Source organism: Pholis gunnellus, assembly GCF_910591455.1.
Source record: "Pholis gunnellus genome assembly, chromosome: 17".
Taxonomy (NCBI): domain Eukaryota; kingdom Metazoa; phylum Chordata; class Actinopteri; order Perciformes; family Pholidae; genus Pholis; species Pholis gunnellus.
The window spans coordinates 20,546,524-20,565,042 of NC_136544.1; the positions used below are offsets into that span (position 1 = coordinate 20,546,524).

The following is an 18,519-nucleotide window of genomic DNA, read 5'->3' on the forward strand; positions in this document are numbered from 1 at the left end:
CCGTCCCGTCTACGTCGTGTTCGGTGGACACGGGAGCTGTGAAGGAAAGAAGAGCGTTTAAGAGTTGTTACTGACTGTGAGGCTGAAGATGCCAAACCGGTGGCCGGTAAAACGTGTCGGCATTGTACGTTTCTGCGATGCGATTTTTGCATTCGGTGAGAGCAAAACCAAAAGTAAATGTTGACTTTCTGTTTGTAATTTAACGCTTTAACGCTAACGGCGGTTGTTATAGATTGACGGTAGTTACGTCTTTCCATCGTTACGTCGTTCCGTTATGTTACCTTGCGTTGTTACCTTATGTTATTTCGTTATGTTGTTCCTTCTGTTGCGTCGTTACGTCGTTGTGTTAATTTGTTACATTGCGTTACAATTACGTTGTTAGGTTACGTTGTTACATTATTACGTTGTTACATTGTTACGTTGTTACGTTGTTACATTGTTACGTTGTTAAACTGTTACGTTGTTACATTGTTATAACAAAAAAACATGATCTTTTTCTCACCTTAAGCAAACCTGACCAATCATTTCACACGGGTAATAAGAGGCTGATATGAAACATATTCATGAAACGTGAAAACACACGTAAACATTATACTCAAAATGCATAGAGCTGTAATGAACAACGGCCCTAACATGTTTCTGAAATACCCCCGTTTGCTAACATCAGCCTGCAGAAGCACATTCAAGCATTAAGTTGATTTCCCAAAACCCGCACAGCTGCGTCAATCTAATCCAAGCTTGTCGCCTTTTTTGAGGCAATTTTTCTGTTGCCATTATTCTGGCTCTGGCACAGGAAGATAACATCCCTCTTCTTAATCCTGCCTAAAGAGCTCTGATTGTCTTAGTTGTTTTTCCAACCGGGGAAACAGCCGTCAACGAGCACAACACTAGACCTTCTTGAATCGCTGGAGAATAAAATACATATATAAATAAGCCACCCGTAAAGATAGAAATCATCTCGTAAGGACCAAGTTGGATCTTTTGAGTCTCGATCCCTCTGCATCCGTCCCTTTAATTCCTCCGGGCGCTCCGTGGTGGCATGTGATAGCATCACGCTGGAGGATCTAAAGATACAGGACGTTGTATTTTGTAGAGATTGCAAAGCCCTTAAAGGCAAATTTGTGACTTTGGGCTTTATAAATATAAATTGACTTGACTTGATTGTATTAAGAGGAATCATAAGATCAAGAGGAACCACACCTTGGCGTACGCTGGCGGTGGCCCATGTTCCACTAATCTCTGCTGAGACATCAAGCTTCTGAAGCTTGGGTTGTGTTGGATGAGATTAGAGGTAGATTTCCCTGCGTTTCCTCCATCTTTAAGGTAATGGGCGTCTGGCGCCTGTGATGTAAAGAATCCATCTTGTGCATTCTCTTTGTCCGCTGCTTTTAAAGCGGCATCAAACAGAATTAATGGAGAGAAGAAAAAAAAAGATACATTAAAAAAAGGAAGCCCTGAGTTGTTTAGCGTGTGTACTGTTTAGCGGGCGCTCGACAGTACATGCATGGCTGGGTGCGTATTAACAGCTCGCACGGGCAGATGAAGAAGGATGTCACATAATAACCGCCTGCTTTTGTTTTAATGCATTCTCCTCCGGCTTCTCAGATATGTATGTCTGCTATACATGCTGTACAGTGTGTGTCCTTGAGCACGCACACGGGAGAGGGAGGTGGTGCCGGCCACCGAGGATGGGCTGTGTGTGTGTGTGTGTGTGTGTTTATGTGTGTGTTTGCGGTGTGGGGGGGCCGCAATTAAAAGGAAGCATGCAGTGTTCCACTAGGTGCTAATGCCCAGGATCAGCTGTTCTAATGTCATTCACATCCCTTCTGTTATTCACCCGCCCGTTTGATGTACGAATCCATCGGGGACTTCATCAGTAACCCCTCCCTCACTGCTACCACCACCACCACTTTTATAACCCCACCCTAACCTACCCAACCCCCTGTCGGCTCTACAACCCCTCCTCCTCCTCCTCACCCTCCTCCTCCTCCTCCTCGGCTTGCACAGAACCTCCCCTTCTGTGTCTGAATGCTTATGTTGGCTTTTATCGCGCTCAAAGTAAACAGAGTGGCGTCAGGGATAGTGAGAGAGAGAGAGAGAGCGAGAGGGGGGAGAGAGAGAGTCCTATAGAGAGACACAGGGAGAGAGAGTGCAATAGTGATAAAGGTGGAACATGCACATTGTCTGCGCGCCGCTCGCCTCCCTGCTTCAGCTTCAATAGAGACACAAAAGCCAGCAAAAGGGAAATTTAAAAGGCGAAGAGGAGGCAGAAGAAAGGGAGGTGATCCGAAGAGAGAGAGAGAGAGAGAGAGAGAGAGAGAGAGAGTAGAGCGAAAGGATCTCCCTGCTAAATGCGCAAAGCGTCCCGTCACCCCACGCTGAGCTCCATGGCCAACTCCGGCTGCCTGCTGCTCTCCGGCTCCGGGATGCTACCACACTCGCTCCAGTGTCCCCCTGCCTTCCTCTACCTGCCCGAGGTAAGACTGAACGGAACTCGCTTATGTCGCGCGCTCTCTCTCTCTCTCTCTCCCTCTCCCCCCCTTCTCTCTCGCGCTCTCTCCCCCTTCTCTCTCGCTCTCTCTCTCGCCTCTCTGCCTTCCATTCCTCCGTGCGCTCCGCGGCGGCACGTGATAGCATCGCGCTCGCTTTTGTGTGTCGTTACCTTCTGCGCACTTTCACCCACCTCACCCTTGACCCTCACCCTGGCTTTGTGGGAGAGACAAATAAAGGGGGGGGGGGGGGTCGCTTCTTTAATTTGATCCTCTCGACCATCCTGTTCTTCATTCCCTCCCCCACTCTTCCTCCCCCCTCCTCCCTTATTTGAGCGTAATAAAGCAGTGAATTAGGGTTGCTGTGACGTGGTGTTTGTGTACATGTAGCCGCCTCATGACTCATTGTGCTCGGATGTGTTTGGGTTTGTTGTGCTGCTGCTTCCCGTCGCCTGTCTCTGCAGAGATGAGACAACTTCTTCTTCTTCTTCACTTTTTTCTACGGATGTCTTCACTCAATTATGTAGAAACCTTAATGTATCTGCATGTGTGCAGCATACATTCTAAATATGTCACTTAATCTGACGTCTGAACTGGATCTGCTCAACATTTTTAAGATATTTAATCTGATTACAAAGAAAACGATACATTATATTTAAATTTTTAACCCATAAAATCTGGAAGTTGGAGCTGCGTGGCCTCCTGTATTAATCGTTTTATTACACCGCTGGTATTTCAATGTTAAGAAATATATTTGTACTCAAAGTGCATTTTAGTTCTATTATGTGAAAACGAATAGAAAACTGTTTGTGAATTATTGAAGGAGGAGTTTCTTCTTTCCTCCTCTCTACTCCTCCCTGTGATGTTTCACGTTGTAAAGTCTCGCTGTACCGATAGAATAAAAGCCACAGATTCACTCAGAACTTGTAAAATTACACTAAAACTTCTTTCAAATCGTCTCGATTCATCACAAAGGCCACAGCAAGCTCTTCAATCTCTCACACACCCCTTCATTTTTCTAATGGCGATCACCGGCGAGTGACAACACTTTGAATAATTAGATATCTCTGCAAATTAACATTGATTTTCCTCCTTTTCTTTTTTGTTTTCGTCCTCCTCCTTTGGAAATTGATTCTGTCACTGATCCCCTTGTTTTGTGAAACCTGAAGACTGCAATTTTCTGAAGGGAGGTGAAAAAAAATCAACAACAAGGTGACTCTTAAGAGCCCGTGTGCCTGTCTGTCTGCTGAATTATTCACATGCTTTAATTCAGCGAGTTGGGGACGGGGAGTGCTGTTACTGATGGGGGGATGAAGGGGGGTCGAGCGTCCAATTCAGTTTTTACTACCAGCTGCATGTGTAGCAGTAAACAGTGTGTGTTCCTGATTGAGGGGAAATAACGGTGAGGCTGCTCTCGCAGTGGAAACATTCCCGTTTTGAGTCTTCCTCCTCCCCCTTTCTCCCCCACCATCATGGTAATGGTCCCTCACCCCCTCCCACCCATCTGTCCAAAGCGGGCACACCCCGCCGGCCAGCCGGGGATGGGATGAGATGGGATGGGATGGGGGGGGGGGAGGTAGGCAGGCAGGCATGTGGACAACCAGGTGCCACCAAAACACACACTGAAGAGGAGCCAAGGCCTCGTATTCACAGATTATTCTTTTTAAAAAGGGAAATTATTTCGGCGATCTGCCTTTTAATCCTAACAATTCAAACTAAAGATTCTTGTTTTCCTTTAAGCACCTCCAACTTCATGTTTCTAACATTTATTTTTATTTTGATGACAACTATATTTTACATCTTTTACAAACAAAAAAAGAAAAAAGCTTCCCGAGCTCCTCTCCTGAGTTTAGGTGGGTTTACCTTCCACTACATCCCCGTTACATCCAAATCCTCCCAATGACCGGTAAGCCTCTCGTGTGTGTGTGTGTGTGTGTGTGTGTGTGTGTGTGTGTGTGTGGGGGGGGGGGTGTGTGTGTGTGTGTGTGTGTGTGTGTGTGTACCTGTGTGTCCACAGTAGGTTCCCTTTAAAATGAAATTGAAACTTCCTGTGTGCTATTTTCATGAAGCGTCCCTTTTTGTTTCAAATCCTCTTTAATGTATCTGCAGCTTTTGTTCTTTTTTTTTTTCACCCCCCCCTTTGCGGTAAATCCTCGCCCTGCAGCGCTGTGAGGGGAAACAACCCTCTGAATCACACTGTGCCCCCCCCCCCCTCCTCCCGCTCCACCAGCATCCTTTTCCTCCCACATCACCAATCCTTCGTAGGATGCTGCCCCCCCTCCCGTCCCCCCCTCCTCTCCCACCCCACTCTCCTGCCTCCCTCCCCTTCGCCACAGTGCAGGGCTGCAGCGTCGACATGCCGAGATGACAGCCAGAGAACAGAAGGGGAATAGATTGAGGTGATAGCCCCTCGCCTCGCCCGTTTGTTTGCATTTCAAATAAGACACTGTATTAAGTTTGGGCCCTTTCCCTGAAACAGCTTCGCTTATTATGTGCGAACATGGCGCCGCGTGATATCACAGGCAGACAGGAGTTTATTACATAAAAGATTAGTGAAGCATACCTTGCCTTTATTTGTGTGCAGCAGTGTTTGGGTGTGCGTTTCCCCGGCAGTTCGCTTTGATGCTCTTTGTAGTCGGGCTGCGCCGCATATAAATCCCGGCTAAATGTTTGTTTTCATTAACACAAGGAGAGACTCCCTGCGGTGTGGTGGGAGAACTGTGGGCTTCTGATTACAAAAAAAAAGAAAAAGAAGAAGAAGAAAGTGGCGGTATCACACACGCACGCCTCTGAAGGGCCGTCCCTCTTCCTCGACACGGGGAGAGTTTCTCCACCACGCGGGGTGCCGGCTCCATCGCCTCCGCAGGATGATGTCACTGCTCTCCTGGCTCGGTTCATGAGTTATGGCGCTGGATATTGAGGGAGTTATGAATCCAGTGTGGGGAGGCTTTTCTTTTTTCTTTTTTTTTACGGGGATGCAATGGTTGCTGCCGAAGGCCCGTGTTTAAGTATGAATATATTTATGGCACAAGCCGAAGCTGACGGTGTGGGGGGGGGGGGGGCTCAGGTTTGCTCGTGGTAGTTAGTGGCTGTCTTCAGAGCCATAAAAACATGGCATCTCATGGATTTTCTATTTACCAGGCGCTGGGTGGGCATATGGCAAAGCTCGTAAATGTAACTCTATTATCTAAGACGATGCTTTTGGGTGGGGAGCAGGGTGTTACTTACGTCTAAAGAGGGAGAAAAAGCAGCAGTTGTTGCTGTCTTCATGTCACAACTCTCTCTCTGTCTCTCTGTCTCTCTCTCTCTCTCTCTCTCTCTCTCTCTGTCTGTCTCTCTCTCTCTCTCTGTCTCTCTCTCTCTCTCTCTGTCTGTCTCTCTGTCTCTCTCTCTCTCTCTCTATCTGTCTCTCTGTCTGTCTCTCTCTCTCTCGGTTTTTTGCATCGGACTTATCTCGAGATCTCCCGTTTTCTAAAATTGCCTCCCTTTGATTTGTAATTGGATTTTCTATCATGGCATTCCGCCGCGCTGATGTCTATTGTTATTGTTGCGTCTATTGATTTCTTTTTTGTGGCTTCTTTGGTCGGGCTGTTTTGAATTCCCCCCCCCCCCCCCCCCCCCCCCCTTAACTGTACACGGCTTCGGTATCGTTCTAAACGGTTTGGGTCACCGAGGAGAGGCGATCCTTTTATGTCGGTGGATCCTGAAAGGAATTGCCCGGGCTCTCTGGTTTCAGCGGCCTCCTCCTCCTCCTCCTCCTCCTCCTCCTCCTCCTCCTACTCACGCTGATCTCTTTTCTACGACTGTACTGGAAGCGACTCCCTCCTCTCTCACACACACACACACACACTGATACATCTGGATAAAGGCGAGGGATGCGGAGAGGAGAGGACTGGGAATACTCGTGACACACTTCCCCCTCGGTTCAGGCCTTGATCCTGCCTCCCAGAGCGCTGCTATTCACAGGGACTTTGGATATCGAAGGATTCGGGTTGGCGGTCTCGGGGGGGTGGGGGTGGGGAACTGCGCAGTGGCGGCTCCTTCCTGGGGGACAATTATTGTCGGCCGGGCTGTACTATTGACAGCTGTAAATGGAGACGCTGCCTGTAACCGGGGAGGCCTAATAGTTTTCTGTCCCTACACGGCTCTCGTTAGGCCGGTGTGGGTGCATCGGAGATGAGTTTGAGAAATGAGCCGCGGCCTCGTCGGGTTTCAAGCGGGACTCAGCGAGACCACCGCCCCCCCCCGACCTCTCGGGACTGGGTCGGGTCTGTTTCGATCCACTATTAGACTGTTATGTGCTCCCATCATCTTCAAAGAGTAAAGCTGGTAATATTTTATATTTTTAATATTGTCATCAAATCCCAAAACCGACCAAACAAACTCTGATTGTGTGTCACAATGATATCTTCCTCGTCTTCCTCCTCTTCCTCTGTGCTTCTTGACTCAATCACACACACACACACACACACACACACACACACCGTCCTGCTGCCACTAATACGCACAAGAGCACCAAAATGTGGATCGATCCGCTGCTGAAAATAGTCCCCAACAAATGCACGACTTCCCCCAGTTTGAGTAACATTTGTTGAAACCTAGAGTGACCATCTGCTTTAGGAAGTTACTGAGCCTTTTATAAAGAATAAAAACGATATATCTGTGTTTGTAAATCGTCTGGAAGAGCCAATGGGCTTGGAGCTGAGAGCCACAAACAGGAAGTAAGAAGGTTTTAAGAGACAGACGAACACGTCGTGTACGTTAACCACTTGAAGTGAAGCTCTGGTCTTATTGTTTAGGTGTTTGTTACGTCCGCTCTCACAAGATATCTGATTTTTCCTCTGCTGAAATATTCCATTATATCACAAAACGATGCCATTTTAGCCGAGCTCACTCTGATTCAATCAGGCACAAATAAAATAAAAACTTTAAAAGCCCAATTTCATGAGCTCTGGAATGCACCTCAATATGTTCAATGTGTTGGTGTGAAGTCTCTCTCTCTCTCTCTCTCTCTCTCTCTGTCTCTCTTTGTCTCTCTCTCTCTGTCTCTCTCTCTCTCTGTCTGTCTCTCTCTCTCTCTCTCTCTGTCTCTCTCTCTCTCTCTCTCTCTCTCTGTCTCTCTCTCTCTCTTTGTCTCTCTCTGTCTCTCTCCCTCTCTCTCTCTCTCTCTCACCGTTCAGCTGTTTTGTCCCTTAAACAGCTGATTCATAGCAGCATAACAAAGGCGGAGGGACTGATTGAAATGTTTTCTCACTTTTCTCCGCCCCGGAGGAGAATTGTAAATCACAGCTCAGTCGTTTATTTTGAAATTTCATTTGGTGTGTGAGCGAGTGCTGCCTTGTTCTTTACAGAGACTTCACAGTGAGGCTGACGTGTGTGTGTGTGTGTGTGTGTGTGTGTGTGTGTGTTAAGGCTACCCACCGTCTTACTCCACTAGACCTTTGTAAATGGAACAAAATTAAATGTGTTCCCTGTATAGAAGAATGGCTCAACAAACAAACAGCCGTAGATTTCCTCACCAGCAGAGCTTTTCCACGAGGGGGGGGGCTGTGTTTTCAACATGTATATTTACATACATATATACATATATACATATATATATATTTCGATATTTATTTGTCTACCTGTAGGTGGATGCTTGCAGGGCGTTGCACACGCGCTGCATCGATAAAAGTGTATTTACATTTTGCCGATAGTGCTGAATATCCTCAGTCGTTAATGTTGAGCGGTGGCCTGCTGTGCTCCTGTCTTTATATTTAGGACCTATAGCGGCAATGAATTAGCATTCGCACCGCGGCTGATGCTAATTCATGCTCCACTTCTGGAAAACAAAGCTGGTGTTGCAGATGTCTTCGCCTCACAATAATTACCAAGGTTTGTAATGAAGCTATTCATTAATACCGGGGTCATCAAAGATCTGGGAGTCATGGCGCGTTGCCATGCCTGCATTTCATTACTTTCTTTTTCTTTCAGTCAACAAAAGAAACTAAAGTTCTCAAACAAAAAAATGTTGTTGACGCGCCAAGAAGTTAGAAGTAAAATGATGTAAAATGTTGATTTGAATGAAAGAAGTAAACAAAACCACCACAAAGAGATACCCTCTCTTGTTTTCTCTTGTTTGTCTAAAAACGAGAGCTCATATAACTCATAATGAGTCCGTTTTAGAATTGGGTTGAAGGTTTTCTTTGTCTCTATATAAACGCGTCGGGAGTCTTTGTTAAGCCACCGTGGTCCTGGTCTCTGGTCTCTGGACCGGTCTGCCTGAAGGTGCGAGGGGGGCTCCTGATGTGGAACACCTTTAGAAGAAACCTTAAGTCTTCTCTCTGAAGTCCGGCTTTAACTTAAAAGTTCTTAAGTCTAAAGATCTTCACACATCAAGCGACCAATCACGTACAGACGTGCGTCTGTATTTACGAAACAACAACTTTATTAATCCTTTCCACCTTTACAAAGGCAGCACAGACCGTTCTTACCTTTCACAATAAAAGTCCCTGGTGTGTAAAGGCCTTTAGTCTCTTGAGCCTATTTATTGCCCTGTTACTGTTCATTGTTGTCGTTATAAGTCCTGCAGAAGTCTAAAAAAGGTGCAGTTTTAAGCTCCGTGGAGCTGCGTGATGGTGTGAAAGGTGTTAAATAAATGAAGTGGAGTAGTGATGTGATGTAAAGGCTGCAGGTTGCAGAGGGCTGCTGACACTCACTCCTGTCAGATCTGCATTGCGGCGGCCCTTCTTTTCTCCCGACTCAGGCCGTTTAATACATCTACAGGAATGTCCGCTCGCTGCTGGAATCTCTGCCACGCAGTTTGCTTGAGCGCTCCTTCAGGTCAAACGGAGACCCAGAGCGAGGACGGGGGGACGGGGGGGGGGGCAAGACACACAACACAACACCTCCCTGTCTTTACACTGCAGGAGCATCACACACACACACACACACACACACACACCGTTACAGCAGGATAACCTCGCAGTAGAAACCATTTGGAGCCTCCCCTCCCCCCCCTCCCCGTGATAATATAATCTGTCCTGAGGTTTTTCTATTTCTGCAAATGGCACGCTGAAATGCTTAAGCAGCCAGACCAGCTTGAGTCCAATTATTTCTTTACTGCAGTATCTCAGCCAGCTGTGATTAGTATGTTTATAATGTAGTGTCACTCTCACACTGTCCTTCAAGCATTCTCCTCTCGGCGGGATCCTCTCAAATGAGACGTATTACCCCGTGTGCTGAGTTAACAGAGTGGCCGTACAAGTGAAAGCACAAGGAAAAAAAAGGAAAAACGGGAGCTATCACGAGCCATTAAAGGCACTGCACCTTTTTATCACCAGCGGCTTAATGGCAGTGGTGAACAGCAAAGCGTTATTACCGCTTCTCCTTGTGCTCCTGCGAGCGTGCCTCCAACTGCCAGGAGTCACACTGCTGCTGCTGCTGCTGACAAATAGATCTCCAGGCAAACACTGGAATTTTGTTTTTCAAAAGGTCATTATCCGTCTTCATCGGAGCGGCGGGCGTGTTGCATGGAGAACCACGTGTGAGGGAGCGATTCCTCCCGTCCAACGGGCCCGGGGACTTCCTGCTCCCCCGCTCATTATAACATGTTTTATTTTTTTAAAGGATGCATCTGCACAGTGTGTTTGACTACCAAGAGGCTCCCTGGGTCACCCGCTAAAGGAGATCAATATTTGAACTATGCTGTTGTGGGTCAGCATGTACGGGCGAATAAAATGAAATGGGGCTTGAAATTGATTCCAAGTTCTCCTTGAAAAGGTCTACAGGTATTCTGGAATGAAACCGGGGGGGGGGGGGGGGGGGCAGAGAGGGGTCGACCTCCGCCCACCACACTCACAATTATTTTTGTTTCTCCAAAAGAAATGAGCCTTATTATTATTATTATTATTATTATTATTATTATTGTTGTTATTATTATTATTATATCACAGAGATGGAGGGTGTGAAATTGCCAGTTCTGGTACGTTTATTTTTAGGGAGCTGAAGTAATATAAAGTAATGGCCGTGGTTCCCGCTGGCTACTCCCTTTAACTCTACCAACGCAGGATCGTGTGAAGGACTTCAAAATAAAAGCACGGGGCCTTCGGTTTGAGTTCATCTCAGCTCTGCGTAGGATGAACAGCAGTGGGGGAGGGCGGGGGGGGGGGGGGGGGGGGCACAGACTTTGTTTCTCCCACTGATTGCTTCTCTTTGGGTAATCTGTAAGAAACGAGAGACGCTCATGTAATTTAGCCCAAATCAGAGCCCTCCTCCTCCTCCTCCTCTTCCTCCTCCTCGCTTTCCCTCTCAGATGGAGAGTCTGCCGTTCTCCTCGCAGCACATTGTTAGCAGAGCACGCCTCTGTGTTTTTTTAAAATCATCTATCAAGGTGAGATCTGTGGGAAAGAGCAGCGCCTCGGGCTTCCTCTCCGCGTGCTTATGAGGTTTTATTAGGTCCCACAGGACCGCTGCTTTGGTGTGTGTTAAAAACAAATGGAACTTACAAATTACAGATTACAGCCTCTGCAGGCTCACACATTCGCCTCTGTGTGTGTGTGAGTGCGTGTGTGTGTGTGTGTAGAGACAGATGTAAGTGTGGCCAGTTGATGAAGGGATGGGTTTATGTGTGTTTGAGAGGTGGTGCAAGCAGCCCCGACGTGAGTGAATTTATGTCCGCCACTGCTGCTGCTGCTGCTGCTGCATTAGTGATGATGATGATGATGATGATGATGATGATGGTGGGGGGGGTCTCTTTGTGGCCACATGTGTCTGCCGTTAACATGAAAATGATGGAGGGTGTGTTCATGGAGCTGTCTTTGAGTGTGTTTTTGTGCTTATCCCCCAAAGAAGAAGAAGAAACAGCATTGTGTCAACATGTAGAGCTCATTACGGATAGGAAGCCAATCGTTATGCATGTAGGCTTTAGCATTATCTAACGAAGGCAAAATAAATGATCTTTAACTGTTAATTCGTGCATTATAAAGGGTTTATTAACCTTTATAAGGTATTGTTCTCGCTGTAGACGCAGTGCCTTTAAAGGTGCATAATAAAGTATTGTATCAACCAGTCTGTGAGTTAACAGCACAGTGAGGGGGAATAGATTGACCTCCATGTGAACAGCTGTTGGTGGAGCAATATAAATATCACTGCTGAAGACTGTAAATGATCCAAAGTAGAAAACTGAAAGATATTATCTTTCTTTCAATAAGTTGTGCGCCACAAATGAATTCTACTCACCATCAGCGGAGTGGAGGAAGTCAAAGCAGAACTCCGTGCATGGTGAGATGCTAAGTCGGAAAATCAGGGTTTTTTTGCCTCATTTTTGTGCAGCGAGCCCGTTAAACGGTAACACGCTGTCAAGACTCAACGGGGAAGAGGACGTTCCATTGCCCACTGCTCCTCTATTCATCCCCTTCCTTCTAATTCAATGACTCAGAATTGTAACTCCAACATTATCATTCAGCAGTAGGGAGGGATGAATAGCAATTAGCCTTTTCAAAGGAGGGAGTAAAGCTTGAGAGACGTCGCTTTTCACCCAGAAACGTTGGAGCGGCGCAGTAGTGGGAGAGAATTCATCCGTCCAGCTGTTTTTGGTAAATAACTTTTTTTGTGTGTGTTTTGATTCTTTTCTTCTCGCTGTCACACAGACTGCTATCAGCACAAACACAAGTAATCATTCTAATATCAACACACTCTGGCTTCCTTCAATGAAGTGTAATAAACGGTAATAAATTACTCCGCGCGCCTTCGTCCAATGATTGCTCTCTCTCTCTCTCTCTGGTTGCCGGGAGAGGAAGTGCTAATTAACTGGATGTGAATGAAATTCTAGGGCAGCGTGGCGTCAACGGGCGGGGAGACAAATGCGATTTAGTTCTGTCGCGTTGAGTGGAAAATTGCTGTGTAAATAGGAGGTTGTTGCGGCGGAGCGCCTTTTTTTTTTCCCTGTGTGCTTACATTTCACGGGTGAGAATCCAATCTCACAGGGCAGCATGTGTGGACTGCCCTCTCTGATACACTCCGCCGTCCTCCACCTACTCCATGATAGCGCTCTAAAAGCTCCCCCCCCCAAATCTCTCTGCACACACACACCCAAACTCAAACACACACACTCCCGCCGACACAGAGGGAACACAAGAAAAAGAAGGTAGAGGGCGATCGTCGAGCTGAGGTAAGAAATAAATAAAATAGAAATGTAAGCGGTCTCCCATTTCACCCGACTCGTGACGTAAACAGCAGATTCTACCCGTCCCACTTGTCCCCTCCTTTACTCTGCTTCTGCATATTCTCTGGTCCCCCCCTCTCTCCATCCAGACACACTTTATTTCACTTACTGTCCCTTTTTTCTCTTCTTCAGCCTCTTCTTCCCTTTCTTTCCATCTGGAGCTGCAGTGGCCGTGTTTTTCTTCATCTGTGGGGTTTGGGCAGTTTTGCCGAGAATGATGGTGACAGTGCCGTGGAAATGATGAGGCCCGGCAGTGAGATATCTCTGCCTCATAAATTCTACATCGCTCAAGATAATTTACGAGGGGAGGTTTGTGTGCGTAAGACAGACAGCGCTCCGCGGTATCCATCCCACTCCGCGGCCTCCGTTCACTTCAGCCCCGGCGAAGTGCGCTCGATTTATCGAAACTGAATTCATTTTCACGTTCCTTTCATTCCCCAAAAGCATCACTTTGAATGATTATTTCAAACCCTTTTATTATTTTATTTTTTTGGCTCAGAATATGCCGGGATATTATTTCTTCTGTCAGGATTATTACAGATAAAAGAGCAAACTAATAGATCTTTGCGGCGCGTCCACTAATTTACGACGGCGAGGCCTTGGCGATGAGGTATTCTGCCATCAGCAAAGGTCATCAGCGCCCCAGATTTAGCTTTGCAGCCAAAAGACGAGACGGCCGTGACGTCGGTAATCATTCTTCATGCATATTTCTGTTTGAGGGAAGCTGGCACTCAGCATGCACCAAACTAGGAAAACTTTTATCCTTTGGATCAGTCGGTTTTTATTTCATGCATTACTACACTTTTTCTTTTCCCCCTTTTGAAAGTTTCAGAAGCATTGATATTGCTCCCGGGAGGAGAATTCGATTTTCTTGACTTATTTTTCCCGACTTATTTGGTTTGCGTTGTTCATGTTGTCTCTCTCTCTCTCTCTCTCTCTCTCTCTCTCTCTCTCTCTTTTTGGGGGGTTTTCTCGACGAGGTCTGAACCTCTACTCTCGTTACGTTCCGCGCTGATTCTTTGAGCAGATTATGGCTGCAGTCCTGGGGGCGATAGAAGTTTACAACTCGGTTAGCACCGCTAGGCTCCGTGTCTCCATCCGGTTAGCTTTGAGGCCTTTAGTTTTGGTTGCAGCGACGCCTCCAGTCTCTGCCTTTTTTAATAACACCTTTCGCACTTCCACAATGTCGAACTCTAACCCTTCGCAGGGAGGAAAGACCCCTTCAGGGACCCGAGCGTAGAGTCCGGTGGGTGCAGCGCTAAAACAATCACTCACTTGATCTTTCATGTAAGACGGTTGCCGGTGTTTGTGTTTGAAGAATACTCGGTAGGTTTTTCCAATCAGTGGCAGTATTCCCAACACAGCTCTGATGTCAGCGCTCTCCTGCTTATTGCCGCGGCGTACCTGTGTCGTTTTAACTAGACAGGACGCACAATGGAAGCAGACAAGGCTCTTTCACAGGGGAGTTAATCTAATCTACTCCCACTCAACCTGGACATTCTGCTGTCACTGACGCGCCGGCGTCGCCTCCAATAAAACGGGTGAAGGCAGAGCACGTCGGGCCGCGGCTCCGCAGGTAACCGGGGCTGGCACTCTGCTGGGCTTTCATGTTAACCCTCTCCGGGATCCCCCCCCCCCCCCTCCATCATTATACATGAGCGTTCGCTCTCCATTTGGCCTCAAGAGCACTGCTGTCTTCTCGTGTCAGAGCGGCTGCCGCGATGCCACCGACAGGATTATATACGTAGGAACTCGTTGTTGCGCTGTAGTTTTGTCAGGCGCTCTGGGATTTAAAACTCCAGCACAAGCCAGATGTTAACACACTTTCTCTGTCTTCCATCCTCTCTCGCTGTCTCAGTGTATCTGTGCAAATTACAAACCCAATACAGCAAAACCGCGTCGTGAATCATGCTTTGAGGGAAACATGTTTTGTCGTGGATGACGTTTGCTTTTGACAAATAAGTCTCAAATGAGTCTGCGGATGTCGGCGCAGAGAGGATGTCAATGTTCTGTTTTTACAATTTTTGTTGTTGTTTGAAGCCAAACCAGGATATTTCCTTCAACCTTCCCAAGTAGTTGTGTTACCTCAACCTAACAAAGCTGTTTTGTAGCATTTTTTGTTTAGTTTTATTACAATTTACAACGTAAACAACCTGTTTCAAACTACCGTCGTAATCCATTTCCCTCGCAGCGTAATTGAGAGAGCAGTTCAGTTGTATGGCAATGTAATTTTGGAAGAGACAAGATTGATGCGTGCGTGCGTGCGTGCGTGCGTGCGTGTGTGTGTGTGTGTGTGTGTGTGTGTGTGTGTGTGTGTGTGTGTGTGTGTGTGTGTGTGTGTGTGTGTGTGTGTGTGTGTGTGTGTGTGTGGTGTGTGTGTGTGTGTATGCATCATGCGCACACAGGTGACGAGTCAGTAATTCGAGTGCTCAGCAGCAGGTTATTTCCTCTGAACCGGGGCCCTTATTTAAAGGTAATTGTTGCAATTAGCATGTGAATGAGGTAAGAATTGGATAATAGAACTAAGATAAATATTGATGTTAATTCACATTGGAGGAGTAGTGTGTGTACGTGGGGGGTGTACAAGGTCCTGTGTATGTATCCTGAACTCTCATTTGCATGCATTAGCGCAGCGGCAATTACGACCTCAAAAAACAAAAAACACATCAATGCTGCTGACTTTAAAAATCAATCAATCGGAAGGCGACTCGACCACACGAGGGGGGGAAAAAAGAGCCGGTGTTTTCAAACTTTCCTCCCTCTGCCTTATTTACTTTGGTGTCTGAACCAGTAACCAGCTGCCGAGGAAGGTTAAATGACATCCATCAGCTGTCAGCCGGCTGACCCGGGATGAGGCTTTTCATTTTGACTTTGTAATAACTGCAGCTCCGCTCGCAAAATGAGACGGATGACCTTGCGTGGTCCACCGAAGCTCTCTCATCGCAGGTATATAACAGGTGATGGGGCTGTGTCATTTTCTCTACATGAGACATGGCGGTACTTCTCTTGTTGGAGGGGAGTGAGGTAGTGAGAGAGAGAGAGAGTGAGAGATGGCGGCTGGTTCCTGACGTCCGGTGGCTCAGAAGAAGAAGTGACCCAGGATAGCTGACGCTAGGAGGTATCGCCCGGGTCTTGGCGGGCTGCTGTGACTGAGCAGTTGCTGGGGTGGAAGTAAATAAAAAAAAAACTCCCGGAAGGCGCCGGCCATCTGGACATCGGCCTGCGTCGGCAAATCAGCAATGTGCAGCCGATCTCTACCCACAAACCCCCCCTCACCCCTCGCACGCGCTCGTACGACACATTACGATCGTACGCCCACGTGAAAGAAACACACACACACACACACACCCTTCTTCTTACCCCTGTCTGCTGTTTCTGAAAGAAAAATGCGAGAGGAGAGAAAAAAACCAGCGAGGGGGACAGAGTGCGGTGCCAGGGGGCGGGCGGTGGAGAAAACCTCATTTCTTCCGGCGTGCTGCAGCGAGTGGGTTATTGAGGTGGCTGTAATTTGATAAGGAGAGGAAAACTCAATGGACTGTGAGCAAGTCAGCAGTTTGAGGCCAGTCACATTTCTGATGCGATGCGGAGGTGGCGGTGGAGCGATAGTGGAAGGAGGGGATGGATGGGGGAGGGAGAGAGAGAGAGAGAGAGAGGAAGCAAAGGGAGGGCAAAGAAAGGATTGAGAAGGAGAGGAGACCGGGGTTCCCTGACATTCCTCTCCTCCATGGGAACGGCGAGGTGCAGGAGGCGGGTTCAGGCAGATGGCCCCTCAAACACCGGCCCCCTGATCGCTTCTGATCTGGAGAGATCTCCCCCGCTGAGCCCTTCATCCCCACCTTTCTCCCCCTTTCCATGCTCTGAATTTTCCAAAAGTCACTTTTTTTTTTTGTTCTGTTGTTGTTGTTGTGGCTGTTTCTTTCTCGCTCACCAGATAAGAGACGCAAGTGTGATCAGCGAAACCTTTTGAAGTTCCCATAAATAATCGGGGCGGCGTGGACCCTGCTCCCCGAGCCCTCAGCTTCCAGTTCAGATCAAAGATTAGCCTCACGTCGGCCCCGGCCCCTGGAATAAAAAGAGCTTTATTGGATTCCAAAAGCCGGGGCGAGCGGGGCCCCCTTCTCCCTCTCTCTCTCTCTCTCTCTCTCTCACCGCGGGTCCCTCGTCAGACACGAGGCCCGAAGACTTTCACACGCAGCCTATCGAGCTGTTTGTACTCCCAGGATCCACAAGAAAGAGAAAACAAGAAAGCCTGAACAATGCTGACTTTTTAATCAACACCAGCGTTCAGAGGCAATCAGCAAGCGAGGCCTGATGTCTGAGAAATCTCTTTTGTGGAAAAAAAATAAATAAAAATGGGACAAGGGGGAGCGGGGGGGGGGGGATTTTTGAAGTTACTGTTAAACAGGCTGTAAAATGCTCCCTCAGACCTGCGGGGCATTTGGATCTGGCGAGCCCATGCAAGGCAGTCAGGGCTTGTTCACACATGAGCAGGCGCTCTCTCTCTCTCATCTGGCTGAGGGGCGAAGTCAATCCGGGGGCCCGGTGTTGGAGAATGGCAGCCCCCACCATTCAAAAGGTCGGCAACACGGGCTTCTCTCTCTGGCTCGTGGTCACACATCCATCTGGGGCGCGTTGCTGGAACGACACACCGCGGGGTTCAGGAGAAAAAACTGGCCCGAGCCCGGGTTCTCCAGTGCCCGACAAAAAAAGAAATAAAAAATGAACGCCGCCAGCATTTAGATGTCTGAAGAACTAAAGGGTAGGCTGGTTCTGTTGTTAGCTGGTTAAAGACAGGGCTCACTGAGCCTTTTGTGAGGGATGAAAAACGATGTCCCTCTGCATGCTAGACTGCTCTGAGGGGGGGCAGCTCCTCCAAACCCCCTCAGGAGAGCAGAATTATCTTCCTTTATGTACCTCCCACTCGCCACCTTTCAACGAGTCTCCCGCACCACTCAACACGCCGAGAGTCAGCGTTGAGACGGTTACAGGTCTGCAGGAGCATCAACAACACGGTGTAAAACATTAACAGGCCTGTTTAATATCCCCATCCTCCGCCGACGCCGCCGCTCCTCCTAGCGTCGCACATTTATTTTATTTTTTTTTTGACAATAGGTAATACTCAAATCTCTCTTCCGGAGCCTAAATCCCCCCATAAAAACACATCTCATCGTGGCAGCTGTATTCTCCGGGGATTTGATGTTCATGTCATGAAAAGCCATACTGGTGCGAGCACACTGAGGCGCCCACGCACAGATTAGGCCGGTCATACCAGCTCTCTCTCTCTCTCTCTCTCTCTCTCTCTCTCTCTCAATTTTTACATTTCTGTCTTTATTTATTTATTTATTTATTTCCCCCTCTTTTTGAATTATACTTGGTAAACAGCGGAGGATTGTACCAAAGGGAGAGATTTTACGAGCGGGAGAAAATGTAATGATCATAATAATAAAAATAAAAAAAAAACATCATCACTGTTTCAAACCGGAGAAAACCTTTTTCTAAAGCGTGGAGAGAGGGAAGGATGACCGAGATGAGAAATAATTCTGTCAGCAGACACGTTCTCCCTCCGTCACCCCGCTGCACTCCTAATTGATAAATGATGTCCGTTTCATTTCATCAAGGTCAGCGTACAATTAAAACATTCATGATTTATCAACCCACGAACAGAAACCAAAATCGGCAGGGATCACAGGCAACAACCCTTGATGTTTGATGACTTGAACGCACACACACACACACACACACACACACACACACACACAGTGTGGAGGAGTGTGACTTGAGCGGCTCGCTGGGGATATCGAATATCTCTCGGGTCCAGAGTGACAC

At 47.5% G+C, this 18,519-nt stretch overlaps 1 protein-coding gene across 4 annotated transcripts in view; it reads left to right on the forward strand.

The window, feature by feature from the left end:
- LOC306709103 (RNA binding protein fox-1 homolog 3-like) overlaps positions 1–18,519 on the forward strand; it is a gene marked incomplete at both ends in the record, with an annotated part of 113,633 nt that overhangs the window by 33,082 nt on the left and 62,032 nt on the right. For 2 of the 4 annotated variants that reach the window (XM_079177132.1, XM_079177133.1), the window contains one exon: positions 2,352–2,477. The exons of the other annotated variants lie outside the window; for them this stretch is intronic. In XM_079177132.1, coding sequence (XP_079033258.1) covers positions 2,352–2,477 — 126 coding nt within the window. Of the gene's footprint in view, positions 1–2,351; positions 2,478–18,519 lie in introns of those variants that run through there. 4 annotated transcript variants of the gene reach the window in all.